This window comes from Anabrus simplex, chromosome 5, assembly GCF_040414725.1.
Source record: "Anabrus simplex isolate iqAnaSimp1 chromosome 5, ASM4041472v1, whole genome shotgun sequence".
NCBI classification, from domain to species: Eukaryota; Metazoa; Arthropoda; class Insecta; order Orthoptera; family Tettigoniidae; genus Anabrus; species Anabrus simplex.
This window is the reverse complement of record NC_090269.1, coordinates 60,531,028-60,555,518: the sequence shown is the minus strand read 5'-3', so window position 1 is coordinate 60,555,518 and position 24,491 is coordinate 60,531,028. Positions and strand designations below refer to the sequence as shown.

At 37.6% G+C, this 24,491-nt stretch overlaps 1 protein-coding gene across 9 annotated transcripts in view; it reads right to left on the bottom strand.

Moving 5' to 3' along the window:
• Nucleotides 1-24,491, bottom strand: part of LOC136873746 (PC4 and SFRS1-interacting protein) — a 334,787-nt gene that overhangs the window by 253,134 nt on the left and 57,162 nt on the right. For all 9 annotated transcript variants that reach the window (XR_010860165.2, XR_010860166.2, XM_067146927.2 and 6 more), the window contains exon 4: nt 3,169-3,307. Coding sequence is in view for 7 of the 9 variants with exons in the window: in XM_067146927.2 (XP_067003028.2) it covers nt 3,169-3,307 (139 nt within the window). In the remaining 2 variants the exon portion in view is untranslated. The remainder of the gene's footprint in view (nt 1-3,168; nt 3,308-24,491) is intronic.

Genomic DNA, 24,491 nt, shown 5'->3' with positions numbered 1-24,491 from the left:
AGTATCCCACTTCCTCCTGCGCCAGTGTTAATATGATGGGGAACATGGCTGGATGCGGCTTTGTATTATGCTCAGCACATGGAAGTATTCAAGGAGGGTGTTAATTCATTGGACTCGAATGAAGCTGCATCAATACAAACAGTGCACAATATTCTGTCAGACACTGAGTTAGAAGAGAATCTTGATTTTATAAATACCCATTTTTCTTTTCTGCCAACTGCCATAACGTCACTGGGAGCTGTAGGATCTCCCTTAAAGGAAACACTTACTGTTTTCGAAAAAATGATATCCAATCTAAATTCTGTTCCTGGTAGTATAGGACAAAAGTGAAAGAAAAAATAAATTATGTAACTTCCAAAAATCCTGGTTATAAACAGTTGTGTGATATTCGAGACATTCTCGAAGGAAAACCATCTACCGCAACTTGCCTCTTTCTGTGGAGCAGTTATCATCATTTAAATATGCCCCAATAACATCTTGTGATGTGGAAAGAAGTTTTTCATGTTACAAAAGTGTCTTGAGAGACAACAGACGATGTTTTTCAGTTGAAAATTTGTGCAAAGTGATGGATGTGAACTGTAATTCATCACTCAGCATTGACAGCGGGACCATTTCTGCTTTAACCTCCAAGGAATCAAGTAAGTTTATTATCATCAATATTAACCTGAATTGTCTACTGAAATTTTTTATTTTAATAGTGCATATTTATTGGCAATTTTTCAAGTTTTTAAGAGCATATTTGGATGCATATTTCTTAGTTTTTTAGGGCATGAACTTCCGAGCCTTAGTGATGAGAACAAAGCCTGTAATTTTATGCCATTTAAGTGAGACTAATTTTGTTATTGCAAAATTGGGCTAACAGATTTTTATGCAGGAGGCATAAGTATCTAGTTCCTGGTCATATTATCTTCCATATGCCAGGGATTTTGGGTTGATTGAAAAAAAGAAAAGGGCTGTTTCTGGTGTTTTTGTGCTGGATCAATGAATGGATTTCGTAAAAAGAACTACAGTAAAAAAAAAAAAAAACTTTCAGATAGTAAAAATTATAAGTGAAGAGGATGTGAGCACTCAACCTTTGCTAGAAAGAGGTGACAAAGAGAATGGAATCTGTAAATAAGGAAAAGAATACAAATTAGTAAAGTTTCAAGCATACTATTTAAATGAAGATGAACCAATTAAATGTTTTTTTTTTTTTAAATATTCATATGGTCTTATTGAGGAATATGATTGTGTTGACATTAACAAAAGGAACAGTATTGGTGGTTGGCCATCACTAGCTGCCGCTACAAAAGTACAATGGAACAAGGCCAATAAACCTAAAGGACTTGCTTGAACTACTTAAATATGTCTCTTCAAGATATCACCAGTATTACAGAAAACTGAGAGCTGGTAATGGCCAGGAAATTACTGAATAATCCTTCTCCAATGCATTAGAATATGACCCACACGACTGATGATTGTCCTATGAGGGAAAGTTATAAGATATCCCAAAATAAGTTTGCAGCACCTTTAATACAGTATTTTGTTTACTGTATACAAAACACCTCTTTTTTTTGTTTTTATGTTTTATGATCATAAAATAAAGGTTAGTTCCAAATCTAAGGTAAACCATTATCTATGGCTAGGCCAATGCAAAAGTAATTTCTCTTCTTCTTCTTATTCTTCACATTTATCCCGCTTAATTGCAGGCTCTGCTGTTGTGCACTTTTTTTCCCCACTTAATGAGGGCTTATGTATCTTTAGGAGAGACTTTCACCACATGCATGTCCTCCCGCAGAGTGTCGAGCCAGTTCTTCTTTAGTCGCCCTCGTGGTCTGCAGCCCGCAAGACTTATCGCAACTGAAGAACCGTTATGCGTAGCACGTGGCCATACCATTGCAAACGATTCTCTTGCATTTTCTCAAGAATTGGGGCCTCGCCAAATGCCATCTGAACTTCCTTATTTCTGAGGTCTAGTGAGTCCCATTGGCCAGTCAAACATCTTTATCTCCATGACATGCAGCTGTTGTTCGTGTCTCCTTGTAACTGGCCAACACTCGGTTACATACAGTGCCACTGGTCTAATGATGGTTGTATAGATTTTGGATTCCAAATACATGGGCACCCTCAAAACATAAACAACTCCTTTGACTTGGCGTGACTGCATCCGGGCTTCGAACATCTGGGAGCGTGCCAGCATCCGATTGGATAAGTAATGCCCGATATTTAAATTGAGATGTTTTGAGAATTTCAATGCCGCTGATGTTAATTGACCCATCACTATGTACCCCACACAATAGGTACTCAGTCTTTCCAACGGTAAGTCGCAGGCCATACCTGTCCAAGGAATTTTTCCGTTTGACTAGTTGTTGCAAAATCTACGCAGTTTTCACATGCCATTTGGGCTCATCAGTTGAACTGGCACGCCCCTCCAAGATAATGCTAAGCAGTGGCAGACCAACTCTGCGGTACCGCCGTGATAGCAAATAGTGATTGCTAACCTGCTAAAGGAGAAGTGAATTCTCTGTTCAAAAATAAGGCAAGTCTGGGCGAAACTCTGCAAACGCACATAGCCTAACCACCCAAAAGCTGGTTCTATTACCGAGATTTTAAGATATGCAGCCGTGAAAGCCATTTTTGGAATTGTATCTCCATTGGGAGTACATTTTTTTGAACGGAGAATTCAGTTATGATTTTTAAGTTTTAACTTTATTCTGTTCCTTAACAACGTAACTGTGCAGCCTAAAACTTACAGATATTACGTTTTTAGCAAGAAACCGGTCTGTGTGACTACTAGCTATAACGACCCTTAATTGATGGTTCCCTCGGAATTGTTATAACAGGTTACGACTGTATATAAAAAGTGAAAGTGTAATTTGTTAATGCTCTGGGAAATTTTCTTTCTTTTGACACCTCATTTGTTAAGACTGGATGGTTGTGAGAACTGCAAAAAGCATCTATACTATAGAAATAATATACATGATAAAAATATTAACTGAAGGATAATGGGCTGCACAGTTCTTTTCTCAAAATCACAACTCTGTAATCCCACCTTAAGTGTTGTTCTGAACACATCAGTTAAACTGAAAATGATATTGTGAACTTTCACAAATGTACAAAGTTGTCATTACTAACAATTCACAATGAATAAAGGAGAATGCCATGATGTACACATATTTTGCTACTCACCAAAGACTGTGGTAGGGACACAGGTCCTTTGCCTTCAATCTCCGCCAAGGCTTCGTTAAAGCCTTTCCTCTTCAGCGGTCGACCATACTTCTCTTTATTTTCAGAATAGGGAAATAGATCTTCTGCTTTACACACTGCCCTACAAAATACAAAACTTTAATTCAGTATGTCACTTTATTACAGAAGAAAAAAACCTTGGGAAATATGTCACCTTTATATCGCATACAGACACTCCAAAAATACAATAAAAGTCATTCATCCAAATTCATAGGAAAGTACGTAACTAATTGAAAAACCAGAATGATACACTGAAGCCTCCCTGTTAAATGCCCAAAACAGTTTATCTTTGATCATGGGAATTATTCTGCCAAATAAGGGCATGTTTGGTCAAGTTAAGCAGACATTTCAAGAGTCAGAAAATGACAAATTATAATTTTACCATATCTATAGGTAACCGGATGGAGGCAAATACGGTTCCTCTGCGTTCTATTTAATTCATCATGACTCCTCTAAACATAATTTGGTTCCCTGTCCAAATACTATCCTGACTTTAACCAAGACAATCTTTACTAAGAAGTGAAAGTTGAAGTGTAGCGATATATAGTCACTAAAAAAAAAATGAAAGCAAATTTTTAGAAAATATTTTGATTCACTCTTGGAGAATCTCTTTTGGTTGGTTGAGTTAAGGTTGGCTAGTTTTTTGTCTATTGTATTTTGCTTATTTATCATTATGGAATTTATTGTATTGTTGCATAGAGTTGAAATGAGTCCCTCTTCAATGGAGCCATGAGGCAAGAGGTATGCTTTGTACATTTTTTTAAAAATTCCCTTTTATTCAAAAATTTGATTTCATTTTAAGCCATATTGCATTAGACTTATTTTGCGTTTAGTAAGTCAAATGGGGATTTCTTAGTTTCATTTCATTAACCATAAGAAGTTTTGAAACCGGATTATTGACGAGACAAGATTTTAAATTTTTTATGTCTTTTCCAGATTTTTGAGAATTGAGATAGGCGTTAGCCGTTCTTGATGTGTGGTTGGCATTAACATTGCAAGTAATGAAATTCATTTTTTTTTTTAAAGTTTGATACTGACTATAATATTTACAACAAAGAGTATAATTTTAACCTATTCAATACCATATATAATGGAATATTCTATTGAATTATTTAATTAATATTTTTGTCTGAATATTTTGGCTCTTTGTGCCATCATAAGCACTGAAAAACGTACAATTTAATATACATTGATTAAAATAAATATAACTTAATTGCTGTCGTAGATCAGATCAATATTGTAAATTATTTTGTATTATATTTAAAGTGTTATTGTATTTTATAGTGGTGTTTATTATTGTTATTAAGGTACCTAGTTTTCATATAGTCAGAATGAAACATGTACTATTAGAGATGTAATAGTGTTCTCTTATGACATTATATTAACTATTTGTATTGAAAAAGTTGACTCCTTTCAAAATGTCATTTAATATAAGAATTCATGTCAATATGGGCTCTAAACAGGAAATTTATTTTGCAATGAAACTTGTGCAGATTACCAATTTTTCTGGATGTCCATACACAGTCTGTTAACTATTACGAGAAGCCAGACTCCACTAAAGAAAAGCTGCTGTAAAAGAGTCTCTCTCCAATGAATAGATGCCGAGATGGGAGTTAAATCGTAAATGGGATCATGTGATCTCTGACAAGACTTCTTTCAGTTTGGAGGAGGTTGGGCAGGTTCATGTTTAGAGGCCACAGAGAGCCTGATACAACAAAAGATATTATAACAGTGTGTTCTTACACTGGCCACGTATCTGTGTCGTGTTGGGGGGGCGGATATCATCCAATAGGACTGGACTGCTTCATTGGATAGATGACAGTCTCACATCAGACCAAATGGCTAAACGGTTAGCGTGCTGGCCTTTGATCACAGGGGTCCCAAGTTCGATTCACGGCTGGGTTGGGAATTTTAACCAACATTGGTTAATTCCCCTGGCATGGGGGCTGGGTGTATGTGTCCTCTTCATCAGGATTTCATCCTCATCACGACGCACAGGTCTCCTAAAGGATCAAAAGACCTGCACCTGGTGAGCCGAACATGTCCTTGGACACTAATGGCACTGAAAGCCATATGCCATTTCCTCTTTTTTTATCAGAGCAATATTTGGATATTCTGGAGAATATTATGGTTCCGAGTGCAACAGAATGGTATCCTAATGAGGTCGTGCACAACAACTCCCAATCCACATGAACGGTCATGTTCAGGGTTGGTTTTCTAAGCAGGATTCCATTGAATTCTTCAGTTGGATCCCTACAGCTGTTAAGAAACTAAAATATCTTAAACATACAATCTTTCCCTTGGTGTGTGTGTGTCCTTGAATGAGGTTAAGATGACTCACGACTGGGTAACAAAATAGTAGCAAGGGAGCTGGAGAACAATATGTTATCCATTTAAACAGTCGACGTATGAGAGTCAAGATATAGTCCATTCACCTTAATTTGGTATAAATTATTGAAACCATCTATAAGCACGAATTGCTTAAGAAAATCAGGGATAATGACGACACAGCAAAGGTGACCAGATAATTGAATAATAAAGTTCAGTATCACTAGCCTATATTGTAGGTGATTAGCCAAGAACAGTTCGATATCCAACCATAGGGGACCTTTTTTTGCAAAATCCATACACCACAAGAACACTCATAATTTAGAAATTATGAACTACACAAGTAATAAGTGACGAGCAGTGATGGGAAGTAATGCTGGGATAGCCCGAGATTATCTGTAGTAAGTACAAAAGAAAGAATAGGAGAGGATGTGAAAGGAACACAGAAGTATTTGAATAAATGCCCCTTTCAGAACAAGAAATATCAACAGATTATATTCAGTGGCAAAAGAACCGAACAGGCTTACAATTTAAAAGAAAAAAATATTTTACAAGACTTGGTTAGTTATCTTTCTCATTTCAACTTTTCTTCTTTGAACAGAGCATTAAGAAGCATAGAAAGAGTCCTTATAAGACACACTTGACTAGAATTTTAGACAAAGCAGGTACATAGAATTATTGCTATTTAGAAACAAACGCAGCATTATTTTAACATCATAATACAACATTTGGCCACGATAAAACACCACCACCAGGGTGTTCCTAGAACTTTTCTTGAATGACACCAAAATAATGAAAAGGCAGAAGTCGGAGGGGGAAAAGAAAATTTTGGGATGAGGGGAGGGAAGAAACAAGGGAAGAGTCCGACTGCTTAGTTGACAAGTTTTCTTTCACCAATAAACAGATGCATTTATGTCCCTTTTATAAACTCATGACTGAATTCATGATTCTTGTCCACACACAAAGCTCATAGAATGCACGTCCACACTAAGAAGAAAAAAGTTCTCAAGTGAAAGTGAACACTAGTTAGGCCAGCTCCAGGCCATTAAAAGATTTAGTAGTAATAGTGCCTGAAGGGCAAAAACCAAGATTAACTGAGTTCCAGTAAAAATTTCAGATGCAAAATAAAGTTTTTGCTGACGTAGATGTAACATAAGGCTTTGCTCACCCAGTTCACATGCTCTCGAATTGTTTCTTGTTGGACGGAAATTTAGTGAAGTATATGAGGACCAGCCGCAACAAGGTCAGTGCTCCCTCCACACACACAGTTCCAGAGTCAATGCCAGACTAACATGCCAGGGCCAAAGTCACCCTTATATAGCAGAATAGAAACATACACAAGGCAGATCAAGAAGTTTCTGTAACATAGTAAGTGAAGTAGCGTGGACAGACATATGGAGCAAGCCATAGTAAGTGACGTAGCGTGGACAGACATATGGAGCAAGCAAAAGCACAGTATACGACAAGCATACACAGAGAACAGAGTAGAACGCAGGTTGGTGAGCAATGACGACTTTTGTAGTGAAGTATATGTAGCAAGAAACAGCAGATGAATAGGCAAATGGAGCAGATAACCAGGTAGAGAAGCTGATGTTCACATTACAGTAGGAGTACGTTACACAGCTCCAGACTTGAACCCCCAATGAAACATGTAGTGTGGGCAAGGTGGAAGTGCCATATAAAGAAACATTGGGATTACCCTCCTACATGTTTGCATGATGCTTTGTGGGATGTTATGTTGGACGCATGGGAGGAGATTGCCATCAACAAGTTGTTCAAGCCAATGGATACTGGACGAGGAATTAAGTCATGTCTAAAACAGTCCCATTCAGGACTTAGATTAAAAAAAAAAAGAGCCAGATTATGCAATGAATAGAAACATGCATATTAGGTTAATGCAACATTCCAAAAGTTTTAAAAAGGTAATGAGTAGAGCAGGACTCGAACCCTGGTTCTCACCCTGACCGGCAGGTACGTATCCTCGGACCTGACTCGCACCTGCATGAACACGTGTCATATTGTAAGGCTATTCCCCATTCTTCATGGCACGTGGCATACCGCTATAACAGTCCAAGGGGCCAGTGATAATAAACTACATACTCATTACAAGCAATCGGAGTGGAAATGCTATGACTGTTAATACGGCGCTGTTACACAATAGAGAAATTCCAATATAATTGGTCATTTATAAAAAACTATAAATTTTTCAGCTACCTCATCCTCGGCTGCCAATTTTTTGTCCCAGTGTGCCAATTTGCATGATGCTTTGTGGGGCAATATATTGGATGCATGGGAGATCACCCTCAACGAGGAATGAGTTAGCTGGAAAACTTAAGATTTCCAATAACAGAATATTGGAATTGAGTCGCCTAGTTGCAAAACCTGTTATGTGCAGACAAACAAATTTTTCACAAAGGGCAAAAAAAAACTGTCATTTGTTATGCAACAAAGATAGGTGGTTGAAATTTTGTAATTAAATAGTAAGCATTCATCTTCGCCATACTGCAAAATCTCCACAAAATATAAATTATAAAACCCATGTTCTTTGCAAAAAATATTTGGAGATAATGAGTTTTGCAACAGTTTTGTAAAGATAAAAGGTATGTGCAGCAGTATGTGGAATATAGTGTGCAGATTTATGGTGAACATGTTTTATTAGCTACACTCGATATTATACAGTAGAGTCTCGATTATCCGACCTAAACGGGACCTGGAGTACGTCGGATCACCGAAAATGTCGGATAATACAGAATAACTTTGAAAATGAACTAAAACAAACAGGAAGACTATACTGTATCACGTACTATGTTTTACGGGACTCTATTTATTGTCTTATTAATTCAATTGTACAGTAGATGCAGTACTCTTTTCATACTACGCTTGTAGCCAGGTGCAGATGTCTTGGCTTGGGCTGCAAGAGTTTTGATGTCAGCATCTTGAAATTCACCCCAGTCTCATCACAATTAAAAATCTGATCACCGGTTAATCCTTCAGCAAGAATTATTTCTTGAAATTGTCTTTTAAATTTCACAACCGCATCGGATTTAGCTGACAGTTCTTCTCCACAGATATTAAGCTGCCCAATGCCGTACCGTTTTTCCCACCGACCAAGCCAGCCAGCAATAGCAGTAAAATCAGGGAACTCCTTCTGGATATACACCGCCATTTATTGCAGAATGGGGCCAGATATTGACAAGCCCTTTTCCTGGTTTTTAGTGAACCAAAGAAATAGTGCTTCACTTACTTTTTCGTACTCACATTTTTCTTTTTTTTCTTTTCTAATTTTCAGTGCATCACTTGTTGCTCTGGTAGAGCACCACTTTTCAATTTATTCCCTCGTAAGTTTCCAGTCTCCCACTGTAACACGTCCAACACCATAATCTGAAGCCATTTTTTGGAGAGTTTCCCCTTTGTCCAGTCTCTTTAACCCATTCTACTTGTCTTCCACAGAAACAATCACTTTCTTACGTTTACTCGCCATACTCACATAGGATATGAAAACTATAACATCCGCACCCAACCAATACTACATAGCAAAATCCTACCGCACGACTGCTAGTGCTTGTCCCACAGTCGCACCCTCCACACCCCTTGTCCCAGAATTGCATCCACCTAAAGTTCAAATTAAGCCTACCAGTGTCGGATAAGCGAAGATCGGTTGAGCGAGACTCTACTGTACTATGAAAATAGCATGAATAGAAATAATTTTGACTCTTTGAGTGCCAAGGGATGATTTTTCATTCCTCCATGAACTCGCCAAAAGTGCCAGGAATGATATTTCATCCCTCATGCAGACTCGTTTAGAAACCGTCGTAGTTCTTCCTTTTCCGTTAGATGGTAGCATATATCAGTATATTATTATCGAGGAAGGTATGTAGTCTCTAAATTTACCCCTAGAAGCCACATAAAATTATTTGTTTCCATGTGAGGAACGTTTAAAAATGTGAAGGCCATGCCCGCACATCTTATGCACATCTCAATAGTGATGGCGGACTTATGGGACGACGCATTTACAAACAATGATGGTCTAACTGATTACATACATAGTTTAGAAAATGACGATGATTATGTCGAGTCAGAAAGTGAACTGGACATCATAATAGTATTGAAAACACTTCTAGTGAGGTGATAGCCAGCGAGAGTGATTCTGAAAATGGTTTTGTAAGTGGAACACCACCAATTGCCGAGGTTAGAGATAATTCGGAAAGTAACTAAGATTTCCATGGTAATATTGGTATTAACAATATCACACTTTGCCATTATTCAGTGAAGTTACCCATAACCACCTCACCCTTTCCTCGAGTTACCTGGACCGAAACATGCCCCTCCTCATGACGCTGAACCTAAACATATTTTGATTTTTATGACATATTATCACTCCAAATAAGATAATTTTATCCAAATCGACAGTCAAGAGTCTGTCCTACAAGAAATACCATCAGTTAGTGTGTCATACTGATTTTTAGAACTACATATTTGCCTTGAAATGTGGATTTTCATTTATTGTATTTTAAATTTTTAAATTCATGATTTATTTAAATTTTAACTGTAAATTATTTTAGGTATTAAGTGCCATTAATTCAAGGGATCATTCCTTTTATATAATACCAAAAAGTTTCACTGAGAATGGGTATAAATTGACAGTGTGATGAATATTTTTCTAGAGTATTGCAAATCGGACAAAAAGTGGGTGGCACTCTTGACTAGTACCTAACAAATACACGCGGCACTGAAAGGGTTTTGTTTTGATATCTGATTCCCGCACTTTGATTTTATGATTACATCAAGAAATCATCATTCATTCAAAACATTTCATAAGTTCTTTAACATTTCGTACAGTTATATTAACAATCTGTTATTGTCCTAAAAAAAAAAAATCTCCCACATCAATGTCACAGTCTGGCATTTCACTGTTTAAAGTTTGCTGCTGGTCAGCGTCTTGTAGAACATGAGGTCATCGTTCCTTATCCACTCTTTCCCGTAATGTTTGGTCAGCAATGTGTTTTTTCTTAAGAGGAACCCCTTCCTCCACTGGTACTGGCACAATAGCAGAAAAGGGTTTCCCATGCTTCAATATGCTTTTTTGCTTCACCACAATCGCTGTTATTGTTTACTTCACCTCTTATCACACAGTTGCCTGATTTTGTTCATGTAAGTATGATCCTCTTACAGGGTTCTGGGACACAACGAGCTCTGCTGCATAACACACGCTAGACATAACGACTTCTGCAGCAGTTCCAGTTATTTGTCACCTTTAAACATATGGATTAAATGGACTTTGCTCATGTATTGCATTACTGGTTTGTGTATTTTGATGAGCTGCATACAATGGCAGTGATGACTCATTTGAGAAAAAATGGACATAATGGATTTTGCAACAGGACGACTCAATTATGAATTTACTCACTCAGGACAAATACCCTACTTACGTGAATAATTCCCGCATATTTTAAAAAGAATTTTAATGTAAGAAATTGGGGTGCAGGTTTTATCTGCGTCAAGGTTGGCAACATGCTCCTGGCTCATCTAGTTTTTTATGTTGACATTAATTCGCAGCTAGCGAGGAAATAAATTCCTGGCAACTGAAAGGAATAAATGTACAAACTATTACGAATATATACAAATCTCAATGGGGTTGCTGTGCTGCCAATTCGGCGGTTTTCCCGCTAGATCTGGAGGTTTTTAATGTTAAGTAAGCAGGCAAAAACCAACGATGGCAGCTAACGGGTTTTCTTGAGGGTTCTAACTCATGAATAGCTGGAATCTAGCCAGAAATATCATTGCTATTAAATACAAATTTATTTATCATTACAGTACTGACAACCTTTAATAGGCCTGTGTATTAGTAAGCGAGACTTTATATTATCATGCTAACGAAAACAAAAAGTCTGCATAATAGCGCATCATAGTTTTATTTCTTTTTGCTGAAAATAGGAAGTAAGGAAATTGGATTCTTTCCAGTGGAATCGCCTGTCTTGCTTTTTGCGGCTCTACTTCAGATGACAAGGGAGCCACTACGTCTCAGTCAGAGGCATATTGTACGGTCCCAAGTGACCTGTAGACAGGTGATGACAGCACTTCCTGTCTGGTATGCTGCCAGTTCTTACCCTCCAGTCTGTGCAGTCTAAAATGTCAAAGCGTCTGGAAATGGTGGAATGCACCTATTTTGCATCTTGTACGATTTGGAAATTAATGTAAACTGTGATATATTGGACATCATGTCAGTCAATACGTGATTGTGTATGTTCAACCACACACCTTTTCCAATAAATATAGTATGAAGATCTAACGGGATTAGGAGAAAAAGTGACGATTTATAAGATCCATCTAACATGACTGTGCCAAACACAGTTGTCAACTCTACGTGTGCCGTGGTGTCATTCTTTTGTGTGCAAGTTGAAGTGAATAACATGTTCGAGATGGCAACTAAAAGTACACGTTAATAGGTTTTTCACGGTCAAAGAAAAGCTGCAAATTATAGAAGCTGCAGAAGAAATTAGAAATCATGCAGCAGGAAGAAAATATGATGTGGACGAGAGCTGTATTTGTGACTGGTGAAAAAATTAATTATGGCTTCAGCAAACTACTAGTAATTGCCGGGCATATCTTGGACAGAAAGCATTCCTGAGATTGAAGCAAGATTAGGTGCGTTATCAAAGAAAAGAGACTATTCGGATGTGCTATTATGAGTTAAATGAGCCAACTTAAAACCCTTTGCAAAAGAACTAGGTGTTACAGATTTCAAAGCTAGTCATGGATGGCTTTCATTACTTTATGTTCGTTATGGCTATAGTTTTCGAAGAAAAACGATGTCACAGTGTCTTCTAACAGAATATAAACTAAAAATTGTGAATTTCCTTAAATTTGTGATCAATTTATGCTAGTAAAACTATTATATAGGGTACTGTCACAAATAGGCAATGCGGACCAGATACCAATTTTCTTCGATATGCCACTTGATTATACTGTACACAAGAAAGGTGTGTCCAACATCATGGTTAGAACTGGTGGGAATGAAAAGCAAAGGTGTACAGTCATAATTTGTGTAACCACAGATGGAAGTAAACTGCCCCCATACGTCATATTTAAATGGAAAACAATTCCAAAAGTAAGCGTGAAGGGTGTTATTGTAAAAGTGCAACCCAAAGGGTGGATGGATAAAAGCCTGGTAGTAGAATGGGTGAAGCAGGTTTGGGAAAGACTCTCTGGAAGGTTACTAAATCTCAGAAATATGCTCATTTTAGAAAGTTTTTGCAAGCACACTACTCAAGAAGTTCATAATGTTTTGACAAGGGGTACAACGGACTTGCTAACAATTACAGGAGGTCTAACATCCGTTCTCCAACCACTTGACGTGTGCATTATTTGGCCTTTTAAGGCAGCGTTGGAACAACTGTACACATGTTGGACAGCAGACAAAGTGCACGAATTTGCACCTACTGGTAAAATCAAGCACCCAGAAGTGAGGCAGATATTCGAATGGATAAAGCGTGCTTGAGATTCCATTCCTCCACAAAGGGTGGAGAAGAGTTTCAAGAAATGTGGTATCTCTAATTAGCTGAATGGAGCCGAGAACTATGTGCAGTGGGAGAATGATGATTGCGACGAGGAGGATTGCAATTCTGCCAGTGATGACGAACGCTAAGAAGATTACAGGTACGGGAGCATCAATGTACAGTATCTTTATTATTTTTTTGCTAGTTACTTTATGTTGCACCGACACAGATAGGTCTTATGGCAACGATGGTGTAGGAAAGGCCTAGGAGTTGGAAGCTATTTTTATTTTATGCTAGGGGCTTTACGTCGTACCGACACAGATAGGTCTTATGGCGATGATAGGATAGGAAAGGCCTAGGAGTTGGAAGCGGCCGTGGCCTTAATTAAGGTATAGCCCCAGCATTTGCCTGGTGTGAAAATGGGAAACCACAGAAAACCATCTTCAGGGCTGCCGACAGTGGGATTCGGACCCATTATCTCCCGGATTCAAGCTCACAGCAGCGTGTCCCTGACCGCACGACCAACTCGCCCGGTATTTTTATTATTTTATTTTATACCGGTTCTGGGTATTACCCTCTGCAAATAACCTCAGCCTTTGTGGGTGGGGTTTACCCCCAATAAGTAACCAGGCGAACCTGACCCCTAGACAGCACGTCCCTAGGTGGCGGATAGGGGGTCACTACAGCACAAGGCCTGGTAGAAATACCAAATACAATCCGTGGACCAACAGGTAGCCCAATTTCTAGGGGGCTTTAAAATACTGGGCCACCCTCTCTCCAGGGGTCATAAATACGGAGGGCCCTTGCCCTGGGTTATGGGTGAAGACCTCAACGGCATCTACGGCAGAGAATATGGACTTTAGTACGGTGGAGATGGTGGAAGGGGAAAACCAGTAGCATCTGTACTCCAGAGGAGCAGCTACAAAAGGTGCCCGACTCCATGTTACGGGCGGCCTAATTTGAACCTGGCAGAAGGTAATAAAATGCCTTTGGGAGTGGCGAACCCATCATACAAACAGCCTATAAAATGAGTGCAAGAGAAACGAGGCCTCAGAAAATGCTAGGGGGTCACCCTGAAGTGACGTGCAGTTCCCAGTGCTCTGGAGGAACTGTGAGAAGTGGGCTACCAGACATCACAAGAATCGGTATCTTTAATGTCATGACTTTGAATGGCAAGGTAAGAGAACTCATAAGAATATATGGAGAAGAAAGACATAGCAATGATGGGAATAAGTCAGACAAAATGGAAGGGGAAAGGTCAAAAACAATTGAAGAAAGGGTATAGATTATATTGGAGAAAGATGGCAACAAATGGTGTTGGTGTTATATTGAAGAAGACCTAGTGCAATATGTGGACAAAATTGACCAGATCAGTGACAGGATAATTAGACTTGGACTTGAGAGTGGTATCAAGGATTTTATACAGGTTTATGCACCCCAATCGAGGAATGCAGATGAATGTTTAGAAGAGTTTCAAGAAGAACTGGAAAGTTGTATGGAAGACAAAGAGGTTGTAATAAAGGGAGACATGAATGCACTTGTTGGAACAGACAGACAGGGAAAAGAAGAGATAACTGGGCCCTATAGTTATGGAAACCAAGATGAAGAAGGAGATTTGGTAATAGATTTTTGTAGAAGGAATGGATTAGTTGTTGGCAATACGTGGTTTAGAAAAAAGAACTCACAAAAAATAACTACATATGGTTGGGGAAATAGAAAGACAAAGACAATGATTGACCTTATTCCGGTGGAGAAAGAGAAACGTAGACAACTGGAAGATCAATCAATATCAATCAATCAGCAATACCAAGAGCAGATTTCGAAGGAGACCATTAAGTGGTGGTAGCCAAATTAAGACTTGGTAAAATAACGAAATTAATAGAAAAAAGGGAAAGAAAAATAAAGGGATGGAAGTTAATAAGAAAGAAATAAGGGAAAAGTTTCAAGAAGATCTGAAGAAAGAAATTCCTAAAGATGACATGAACAGTGTGGAAGAGGAATGGGCATGTTTCAGAAATCGATTTGTAAAGTGTGCAGTAAACACCTGTGGAAGACTATCAGGGAGGAAAAAGGGAGACTCCTTGGTGGAACAGCAGGGTAAAGGAAGCAGTTAAAGAGAAACAAATGGATTGGAGGAAGTAGATAGACAGCAATAATACAGAGAATTGGCAGATATATGAGGGTCAAGTCATAAGTCATAGCAACTATTGTTTTTCTTGCCAACAGGAGACAACAATGAAATTGCAAATATAGGGCATGTACTTATGCATAGTGCCTGAAGACAAATTCTGACTTCAGGAGATTTTCGTAGGAAAGTGACAGAACACAGGCCATTGGTAAACACTGTTTTATTATGGTATAGACTACAAATACACAAGACTACGTACAAAGGACAGGTCTCCACTGGTTACAGACCTTCGAAATAATCACCCAAAGTTTCCACTGTGTGTTGCCAGCGGTGTGGCAGGCGCTGAATACCATTCGCTGCATGTGTATTGCTAACGTGTGACACTCTCTCAGAAAAGCTGTTACGATGTCCTCTTTGTTAGCAAACCATAGTCCAAGTCCACGTAATGGCTTCTTGACTTCGAGGATTAGATCATTGTCACATGGGCTCAGATCAGGCGAATAAGCCAGGCGTGGAAGAACCTCCCATCCCCACCGTTGTAAGCGACGCTGAACAATGGCTGCTGTGTGAGCTGTCGCGTTATCATGTAGGATTATGTGTTGTCCAAAAGATCTGGACGTTTGGTTCGCACTGCATGGCACAATTGGTACAACAAAAAGGAATTGTAATAAACTGCATTGACAGCGTGCCCCTCACGCACTGGACGACACACAAGAACACCTTGAACATCTTATGCCATTTTGTGACGCCTCTCACCCACACACTGAAATTGGGGGCATGCCTAGACCCACACTGTTGTTTACATACACCATCTAGTGGCATCATATGCAAGTACATACCGTATGTTTTCAAATGCATATCTTAGATTTTCCGCATTGTCTCCTGTTTGCGAGAAAAACAAATAGTTGCCATGACTTATGACGGAAGAGGTGGAAAAGTTTCACAGAAACTTTACAGGAGGATATAAAGGGAAGTAAAAAGGTTTTGTATGGTTTGGTAAAGATAAGTTTACGAAATAGGGAAGACACAAAATTTGAAAAAACTGAAACAGGGCAGATATTGACGCAAAGAGATGACATACTAAAAAGATGGGAAGAATACTTCTCAGAATTACTAAATATTAAATACAGTGAACTGGTAGATGAGAAGGAGCAAGAAGAAACAATGGGGAAAGAAGAAGAACAAGAAAAGGAGGTACTGATGTTAGAAATAGAGGAAGCCATACAAAAGATGAACAACGGTAAAGCAGCAAGGGTGGATGAGGTAACTACGGAAATGATAAAAGCAGCAGGTCCAATAGGGCTACAGTGGCTGTATAGATTATTTAGAATAATCTGGAGGAAGAAAGAGATTCCAGAAGAGTGGGGAAAGGGTTTAATTATCCCAATATTTTAAAAAAGGTCATAAAATGGATTGTAATAACTACAGAGGGATCACCCTTATTACCCATGTATCTAAGATATTTGAGAGAGTATTGGAAGGAAGACTGAGGAGGAGGATAGAAGGAGAACTGGAAGAACAGTATGGTTTTAGGAAAGACAGATCAACATTTGACCTGATCTTTACATTAAGACATATGATGGAGAAAAGATGGGAGTTTGGAAAAGACATGGTGATGACATTTATTGACAATGAGAAAGCTTATGACAGTGCCCAGACAGCTGGTATTGGACACATTAAGGAAGAAACAAGTGAACAGGGTGGAACTGCAAATGATAAAAGCTATGTACAAAAATTGTATTAGTAGTGTGAAGACCAGTATAGGAAAAACAAAATGGTTGAAACTGGTCTCCGACAGGAAGTGTACTATCCCCCATACTATTCATCATAGTCATGGATGAAATTTGTAAGAACATTAAACAGAGAGACAACAAAAGCCATGCTGTTCAGAGATGATATAGTGATATAGGGTGAGGATGAAACGGAAGTGCAAAAACAAGTAGATGCATAGAAACAAGAGATAGAAAAATTTGGGATGAAAGTAAGCACAGAGAAATGTAAAACAATAGTGATAACAAGGGGAAGGAAGGAATGAAAGAGGAAAGATAAAGCTGAATGGTACAATTCTGGAAGTGGTTACAAGTTTCAAGTACTTGGGAAGTGTGATCAGAGAAGATGGAAAGATAACCAAGGAGACTGGGAAAGGAATATAAGAAGCAAACAGCTTCTCCCAGAGTGTAAAGGGTATTTTGTGGAACCAAGATGTCCCGAAGAAATGTAAGAATATTATATTCAACCTATTATGAACCCATGTTAACCTATGCAGCTGGATCGCGGACTACAACAAAACTAGAGTAGTGTGGAATACAGGCAGCAGAGATGAAATTCCAAAGACGTATCGAGGGCAAGACCAGAAAGGATAGAATTAGAAATGAAGAGATAAGTAAAAGGACAAGAATCTTGAAACTTCAAGAAAGGATAGAAACAACAAAGCTAAAGTGATATGGGCATATGATGAGAATGGGAGAAGAGAGTGTGCCAAAAAGAGCTTTTTCAGAGAAGTTAACAGGAAAGAGACCACGAGGAAGACCCTGAAAGAGGTGGACAGATTTAGTGTGGGAGTGCATAAAGAAGAGGGGAGGAAAACCAGATGATGTACTCAAAAAAGGAGAAGAGAGGTGGAGAGACAGGCACCAATGGAGGTCCTTCATTCACAACCTGACCCGGGAAGCTGGAAACGGGAAATGCAGATAATGATGACTGTGTATTACCATGGAAATGTAAGACACACAATTACAGTATGGTTTTATATTGCAGGATGCCAGACACTGCTGCTACAATCATAGTATAATGTTGTGTTCACGTTTTTTTTGTTGTGTGCGAACCTACACTTCGCTAATTGATGAACTCGTAATCTATAATCTTCATTTCCGTATTGACAATTGCACAATTAAAAATAGGAGAGGATTTCCACCAATCAATACTTATTTATTGTATATATTAAAGTACAGGACCGGTTTCGACCTCATATTCAAGGTCATCTTCAGCTGAACCATATATACATATTAATATAATGAAGCTTTGATTAAGATTGTGGTGTTGAAGGAATGCCATATGATGATGATGTACATTTAGTTACATACAAATGGGGCACGTCTTAGCGTGAGCTGGCGTATATGTCATTCTGTGCAATATTGCAACTGTATGTCTAAAATGTTGAAGGTCTTAAAACTAGTGTATAAAACACGTCTTTTCCTAAACTAACTTATATATATGTACAAGATAAAAACAATGCATAAAAACACTTCATGTACATGAACATTCGTTCTTGCTTGGTGGTCAATACATCGACTAACTTCCGTATTTAAGTCTTATTCACAGTTGTACACTTCAGCTGCTATTCTTACAGTTTGTAAAATTGCATGGGTAAAAGTTTTGTCTTCCTGTGCGTATGTGAGATAAAACACTTTCAATTTAAAAAGGGTGCCAAATGTATGGATGAAATTCAAGTAAAATATGTTCAGCTCTGCTGTGTGTGTTGCCCTTTTATAAGAACCAATTCATGTTTTCTTATTGGCGTCCGTAAATTTGGGTGACATTGGTTTCAAAGTAGTGGCTCCTTTCCCATTTGTAGCTGTGCAATGATGTTATGTTAATTGTTGTTGGTGTAGCTGAGTTGTGTTTGACATGCGAGCTTGTAATGTACTACCTAGTACAATGTCACCCAAATTTACGGACGCCAATAAGAAAACATGAATTGGTTCTTATAAAAGGGCAACACACACAGCAGAGCTGAACATATTTTACTTGAATTTCATCCATACATTTGGCACCCTTTTTAAATTGAAAGTGTTTTATCTCACATACGCACAGGAAGACAAAACTTTTACCCATGCAATTTTACAAACTGTAAGAATAGCAGCTGAAGTGTACAACTGTGAATAAGACTTAAATACGGAAGTTAGTCGATGTATTGACCACCAAGCAAGAACGAATGTTCATGTACATGAAGTGTTTTTATGCATTGTTTTTATCTTGTACATATATATAAGTTAGTTTAGGAAAAGACGTGTTTTATACACTAGTTTTAAGACCTTCAACATTTTAGACATACAGTTGCAATATTGCACAGAATGACATATACGCCAGCTCACGCTAAGACGTGCCCCATTTGTATGTAACTAAATGTACATCATCATCATATGGCATTCCTTCAACACCACAATCTTAATCAAAGCTTCATTATATTAATATGTATATATGGTTCAGCTGAAGATGACCTTGAATATGAGGTCGAAACCGGTCCTGTAGTTTAATATATACAATAAATAAGTATTGATTGGTGGAAATCCTCTCCTATTTTTAATTGATGAACTGTTTATAATTTTATTTGCTGATTATGTACTATTTGTAATTTTTATTTATTTATTTATTTATTTACTGTTTATAATTTTTATTTAAGAATTTGTAACTTACATTCCAATAAAGTCAAAAAACCACACTGCCGGGCTGAGTGGCTCAGATGGTCCCTGGCCTTCTGACCCTAACTTGGCAGGTTCAATCCTGGCTCAGTCCGGTGATATTTGAAGGTGCTCAAATACGTCAGCCTCGTGTCAGTAGATTTACTGGCACGTAAAAGAACTCCTGCGGGACTAAATTCCGGCACCTCAGCGTCTCCGAAAACCGTAAAAGAGTAGTTAGTGGGATGTAAAACAAATAACATTATTATTAGTCCCTTTCTAAATTTTGTATGATTGTAACGAGTTGTTTATGACAGTTTGAAGTATGGAGTAATGGGTGCGAAAATAATATTAGGCCTACTGTTCTAGGCTTCTAAAAAATATCTTTAATATTCCATATCTGCTCATGTAAATCCCCTATTTATCTGCTATCTGTAGCAGCTGTGATCACAAATGCACAACCTTGATTCTGTTCACTGCAATGGTTATGCACAGACGGTTCCTGCGCGTGTGGAACACAAAGAGAGAGAAACCTCTGAACAGGAGAGAGAATATTAATAAGTTTATGGAAACTTATCCTGACTGTATAATTGATAACATCACAAAACCAGCGTCCGAGTTTACCGGTGTGTCTATTTCAAGTGTTTACAATGCACGAAAATAATCATCCACCACCGGACATGTTACTATCCGAGTAAAGAGAGACCGGGCGTAAGAAGTATTTTAGACATGGAGTGTGATAAATTTGTAAGTAATTTAGGAGAGAATTCTAGTGATGCAAAAGACAATGTATCTTCCAATCTACAGGGAGTCAAGCCTCTTGCAAGGTCAGATTAATTAAATACCTATCACATAAGTAGTCCTACTTGTTAATTTTCATGGCAAATATATTTCATAGCAGTGATAATGTATTTTTATCATCTCAAATATGTTCAAGCAAAGCAGCTATAACCATAAATTTATTTTTATTTTTTAACCAACATAGGACTATTTAGGTTATGGAGGTTTTTCTTCTTTTTGTCAGCCCAATACTGTTTCATCATTTCTGGACGTAATTTTCTTTCTGCTTTTGGAATCACTCTTCCCATTTCTGCTTGTTGATTTTTGTCTGTAGTCTAGTGTATTTATCTTCAATATGTTGAGTGTATTTGTTTTATATTTTAAATCTCTACTGTAATATGCAACTCTCCCATGTCTTCTTTAAGTTCTGTGATCCATCTAATATTACTCTTACTCTTCCATAATTTGTCTACTCGTTCTGTTTTCTGGTGATTGTATTAGCTGCCCTAAGAATAATATTTGTTTCTTTTTCATTGTGCTAGTCACAGGTTCTATTTCAATTTTTATTTAAACAGGTTCTCACTCTTCTCCTTTCTAACTTCAGTACTTTATATATTGCAAATGTGTTTGTTGTTTTGAATAATGTTTCACATGCATATGTAATTTGTGGCTGGGTGACTCTTTTGTAGTGTTTCAATTTAGTTGCTATTAAGAAACACTTTTTATTATATGTATTCTTAGTAACATGCTGTGCTGTAACCAGTTTATCTATTCTATTTTGATATGCTGGTTTCTTATTCAGGCTGTATGTGATTATTTCACCGAAATATTGAAATTTTTCTACAATTTTTGTATCTTGGTCTCCCAGATTAATTTTGTTGGCAAGCGGAAATTTAATTAGCATAATTTCTGTTTTTTTAAAATTAAATTTTCAAACCAATATTTTGAGCTATTTCCTGTAAAGATTTTATTTGTTGTTTTGTTTCCTGAACATCATTGGTCAGAAGAGCAGCAAATCCTAGACAGTTCAAATGTATGTTATCCTTCTGGGTTCCAATTTTTATATTTTTTGAACACAGTTAAAAAGGAGAGATGACAATCCGTCACCCTGTCTTAAACCAGTTGTTACTAAGAATGGTTCAGAAAGTTCTCCTCTGAATTTAATTTTAGAAATTGTATTAGTTAGAGTAAGTTCAATCAATTTGCTTTTTTTTTTTGTCTTTTTTGCTAGTTGCTTTATGTCGCACCGACACAGATAGGTCTTATGACGATGGGACAGGGAAGGGCTAGGAGTGGGAAGGAAGCGGCCGTGGCCTTAAATAAGGTACAGCCCCAGCATTTGCCTGGTGTGAAAATGGGAAACCACAGAAAAGCCATTTTCAGGGCTGCCGACAGTGGGGTTCAAATCTACTATCTCCCAAATACTGGCCGCACTTAAGCGACTGCAGCTATCGAGCTCGGTCAATCAAATTTGATTAGCTTAGGCTGAAGTCCAAAATGTCTTAAAATTGCTAATAAGGATGGTCTATGGATGGAGTCATAAGCTTTCTTGAAATCTATAAACGCTACCGAAAGGGGCTTGTTTTGTTTTCCGTAATATGTCATGATTAGATTCAAAGTAATTTTTTGTTCAGAGCAGCTTCTCCAAGGTCTGAAGCCTCCCTGGTATTCCCCTAACTCTTGATCAAGATGTTCTTCAATCCAATTATATAGTATCTTAGAGAAAATCTTATACGTGCAGTCAAGCATGGAAATACCTCTATAGTTGTCTTGATTATTTCTTTCACCTTTCTTATGAATTGGATTAATTATAGCTGTTGTCCATTGTTCTGGGAATTTTTCTGATATCCAAATCTTCTGTAATATTATATAAAGGGATGTTCGAGTTGCACTGCCAGCATATTTCCACATCTCTACAAAAACCTGGTCTTCTCCACATGCTTTGTAATTCTTCATTTCCTTAAGCACTGTTTCAACTTCTTTTGCTATAGATGGGTTTATATTTTCTGGTTTAGTTTTTATCGGGGTATGTGTATCAATAAGAGCTTTTCAGGTTCATCACTGTTCAAGAGCTTATCAACTGCTTCCGCCATGATTTCTGCGTTTTTCTTATTGTTATGTGCTATTTTTCCATCTTTATTTTTCAACAATAATGTTTCTGTTGGCTGATTACCAAAGGCTGTGTAATAATCTCTAGAATTGGTTTTGTAATAGTTTTCCTCAATAGAGTTTATTAAATCTTTTTGATATTTTCTCTTAATTCTTCTGTTTGTTTGGGTGAATTCTTTTCTGACATTTTTGAGGTTCACAGCGTTTTCTTCTGTTTCGTGGGCCTGAAATTTCAACCAAGATTGATGTCTTTCTTGATGCATTCCACCAGGCATGTCTTTTCCATGGATTTAATAAAGCTAGATCTTCTGCATTCTGTTTATGAATTGGTATTAGGTCATCTAAATTATCTCTTGGTCTTTAGTTCCTGTTCATTGTTGATACTGGGCATTCTGGATTAACTGATGAGGGTCCTTTTCTATCCAACTCTGTTTTGTCTTTTTCTTCTTAATGAAGTAAATTTAATCTTGCTTTTAAATTAAGTAAAGATCTGAACCAGTGTCCATTCCCCTTAGAACTTGGACATTGTGGATTTCCTTGTGAAAGAATTTGTCCATACATACTTGGCCTAGCTGCCGTTCCCCTTTTGTCCAATCAGAATGTTTCCAAGTTTTAAGTTTGTGCGGTTTTCTTTTAAAATATGTAGATTTGGAGATTTGTCCATGGGTTCTGCAAATTTCTATGAGACTTTGGCCATTTCTGTTAGTATATTTATGAGGAGCCTACTTTCCCACTACATCTCGATACTTTTTTTCCTTATCCAGTTGAGCGTTAAAAGTCCCCTATAAGGATATTAATGTTATTGATATTTATTTTATTCATTGTCTGATTGAGGAGTTCCCAGAAATTGTGAACTCCTTGCAGAGTTTTTTTGTTACAAAATTTTTTTCATTGGTAGGGGCATGAGCATTTATGATGGTGTAAAGTTTGTTTGTGGTTTGTAAAGTTAGAATTACAATTCACGGTGAGATGGCTTTAAAATCAATTACGGAATGTATTATTTTCAAATTTACTATAAATCCTATACCAAATTGGGGGCAATGTTTCATGACTCTTCGGCCTAGCTTCCCATTGTACACTCTATAATCTTGAGATTCAAACGGATCTTCTGTTAAATTTTTCATTTCTTGGAGCCCCACCACAAGAATATTTTGTCTATCTAATTCATCTGTGAAGTTCTTGAGCTTTCCGGTTTTCAGTAAGGAGTTTATATTGTGCGTTGCAATGTAGTTAATATGCTTATGTTTGATTCTATGCTTGTATGTTTGGTTATATGTACGTATTTTTGAGTGTTCAAATTCATTCTTGTCTTTTAGGACACTACCCACCGAATTCGATGTACTCTTTTCCATCCTTAAGGTGTTGGACGGTGGAATTCTTTTAGTAAAAGACTTTTCCATATCTGACTGTCAAAGGTTATCAATCTTAAGATGAGCAAGCTCCAATTTACAACTACGGTTGTTAGCCGCAGAGGATATTTATTCAACCCCCACTAACATGTGAAACAGACGTGCCCTTTATCGCCTCAAGATGTTATTTTCTGGCTGTAATTTTACGGCTTTAAGATAACACATAAATTTACATGTTCATATTTACGTAAAGACTACGCGAACCTCATGGAGTGATATGAAATGTTTGTTTATGCCTACATTACTCTTTCGATGGAAGAAATTTTAGTTCATTTTACCCTCAGCAGACGACTGTTGGGCATTTCCCAACATCCCAATTTCCTATTCTTGACGTATGTCGGGATAAACCCGCCACCTGTTTCCGTGGTAAATATATATGCGTGTGAAGCAATTATGCGTGCTGTTGCTATCTATAGTTATTGTATAGAACCTTTAGGAATGTCACAGCCTTCTAGATGCGTTAAAACTTTGTTTTACAATTTTTAGAGGTAAGTAAAGAATGAGCTGCTGTTTACATTAATCAACTGTGAAAATGGTGGCGCGCAGACAGGGTAATGTTACTTCGTCTGATATAGGTCATTTTTTAGATGAAATCGACAGCAATGATGATGAATTA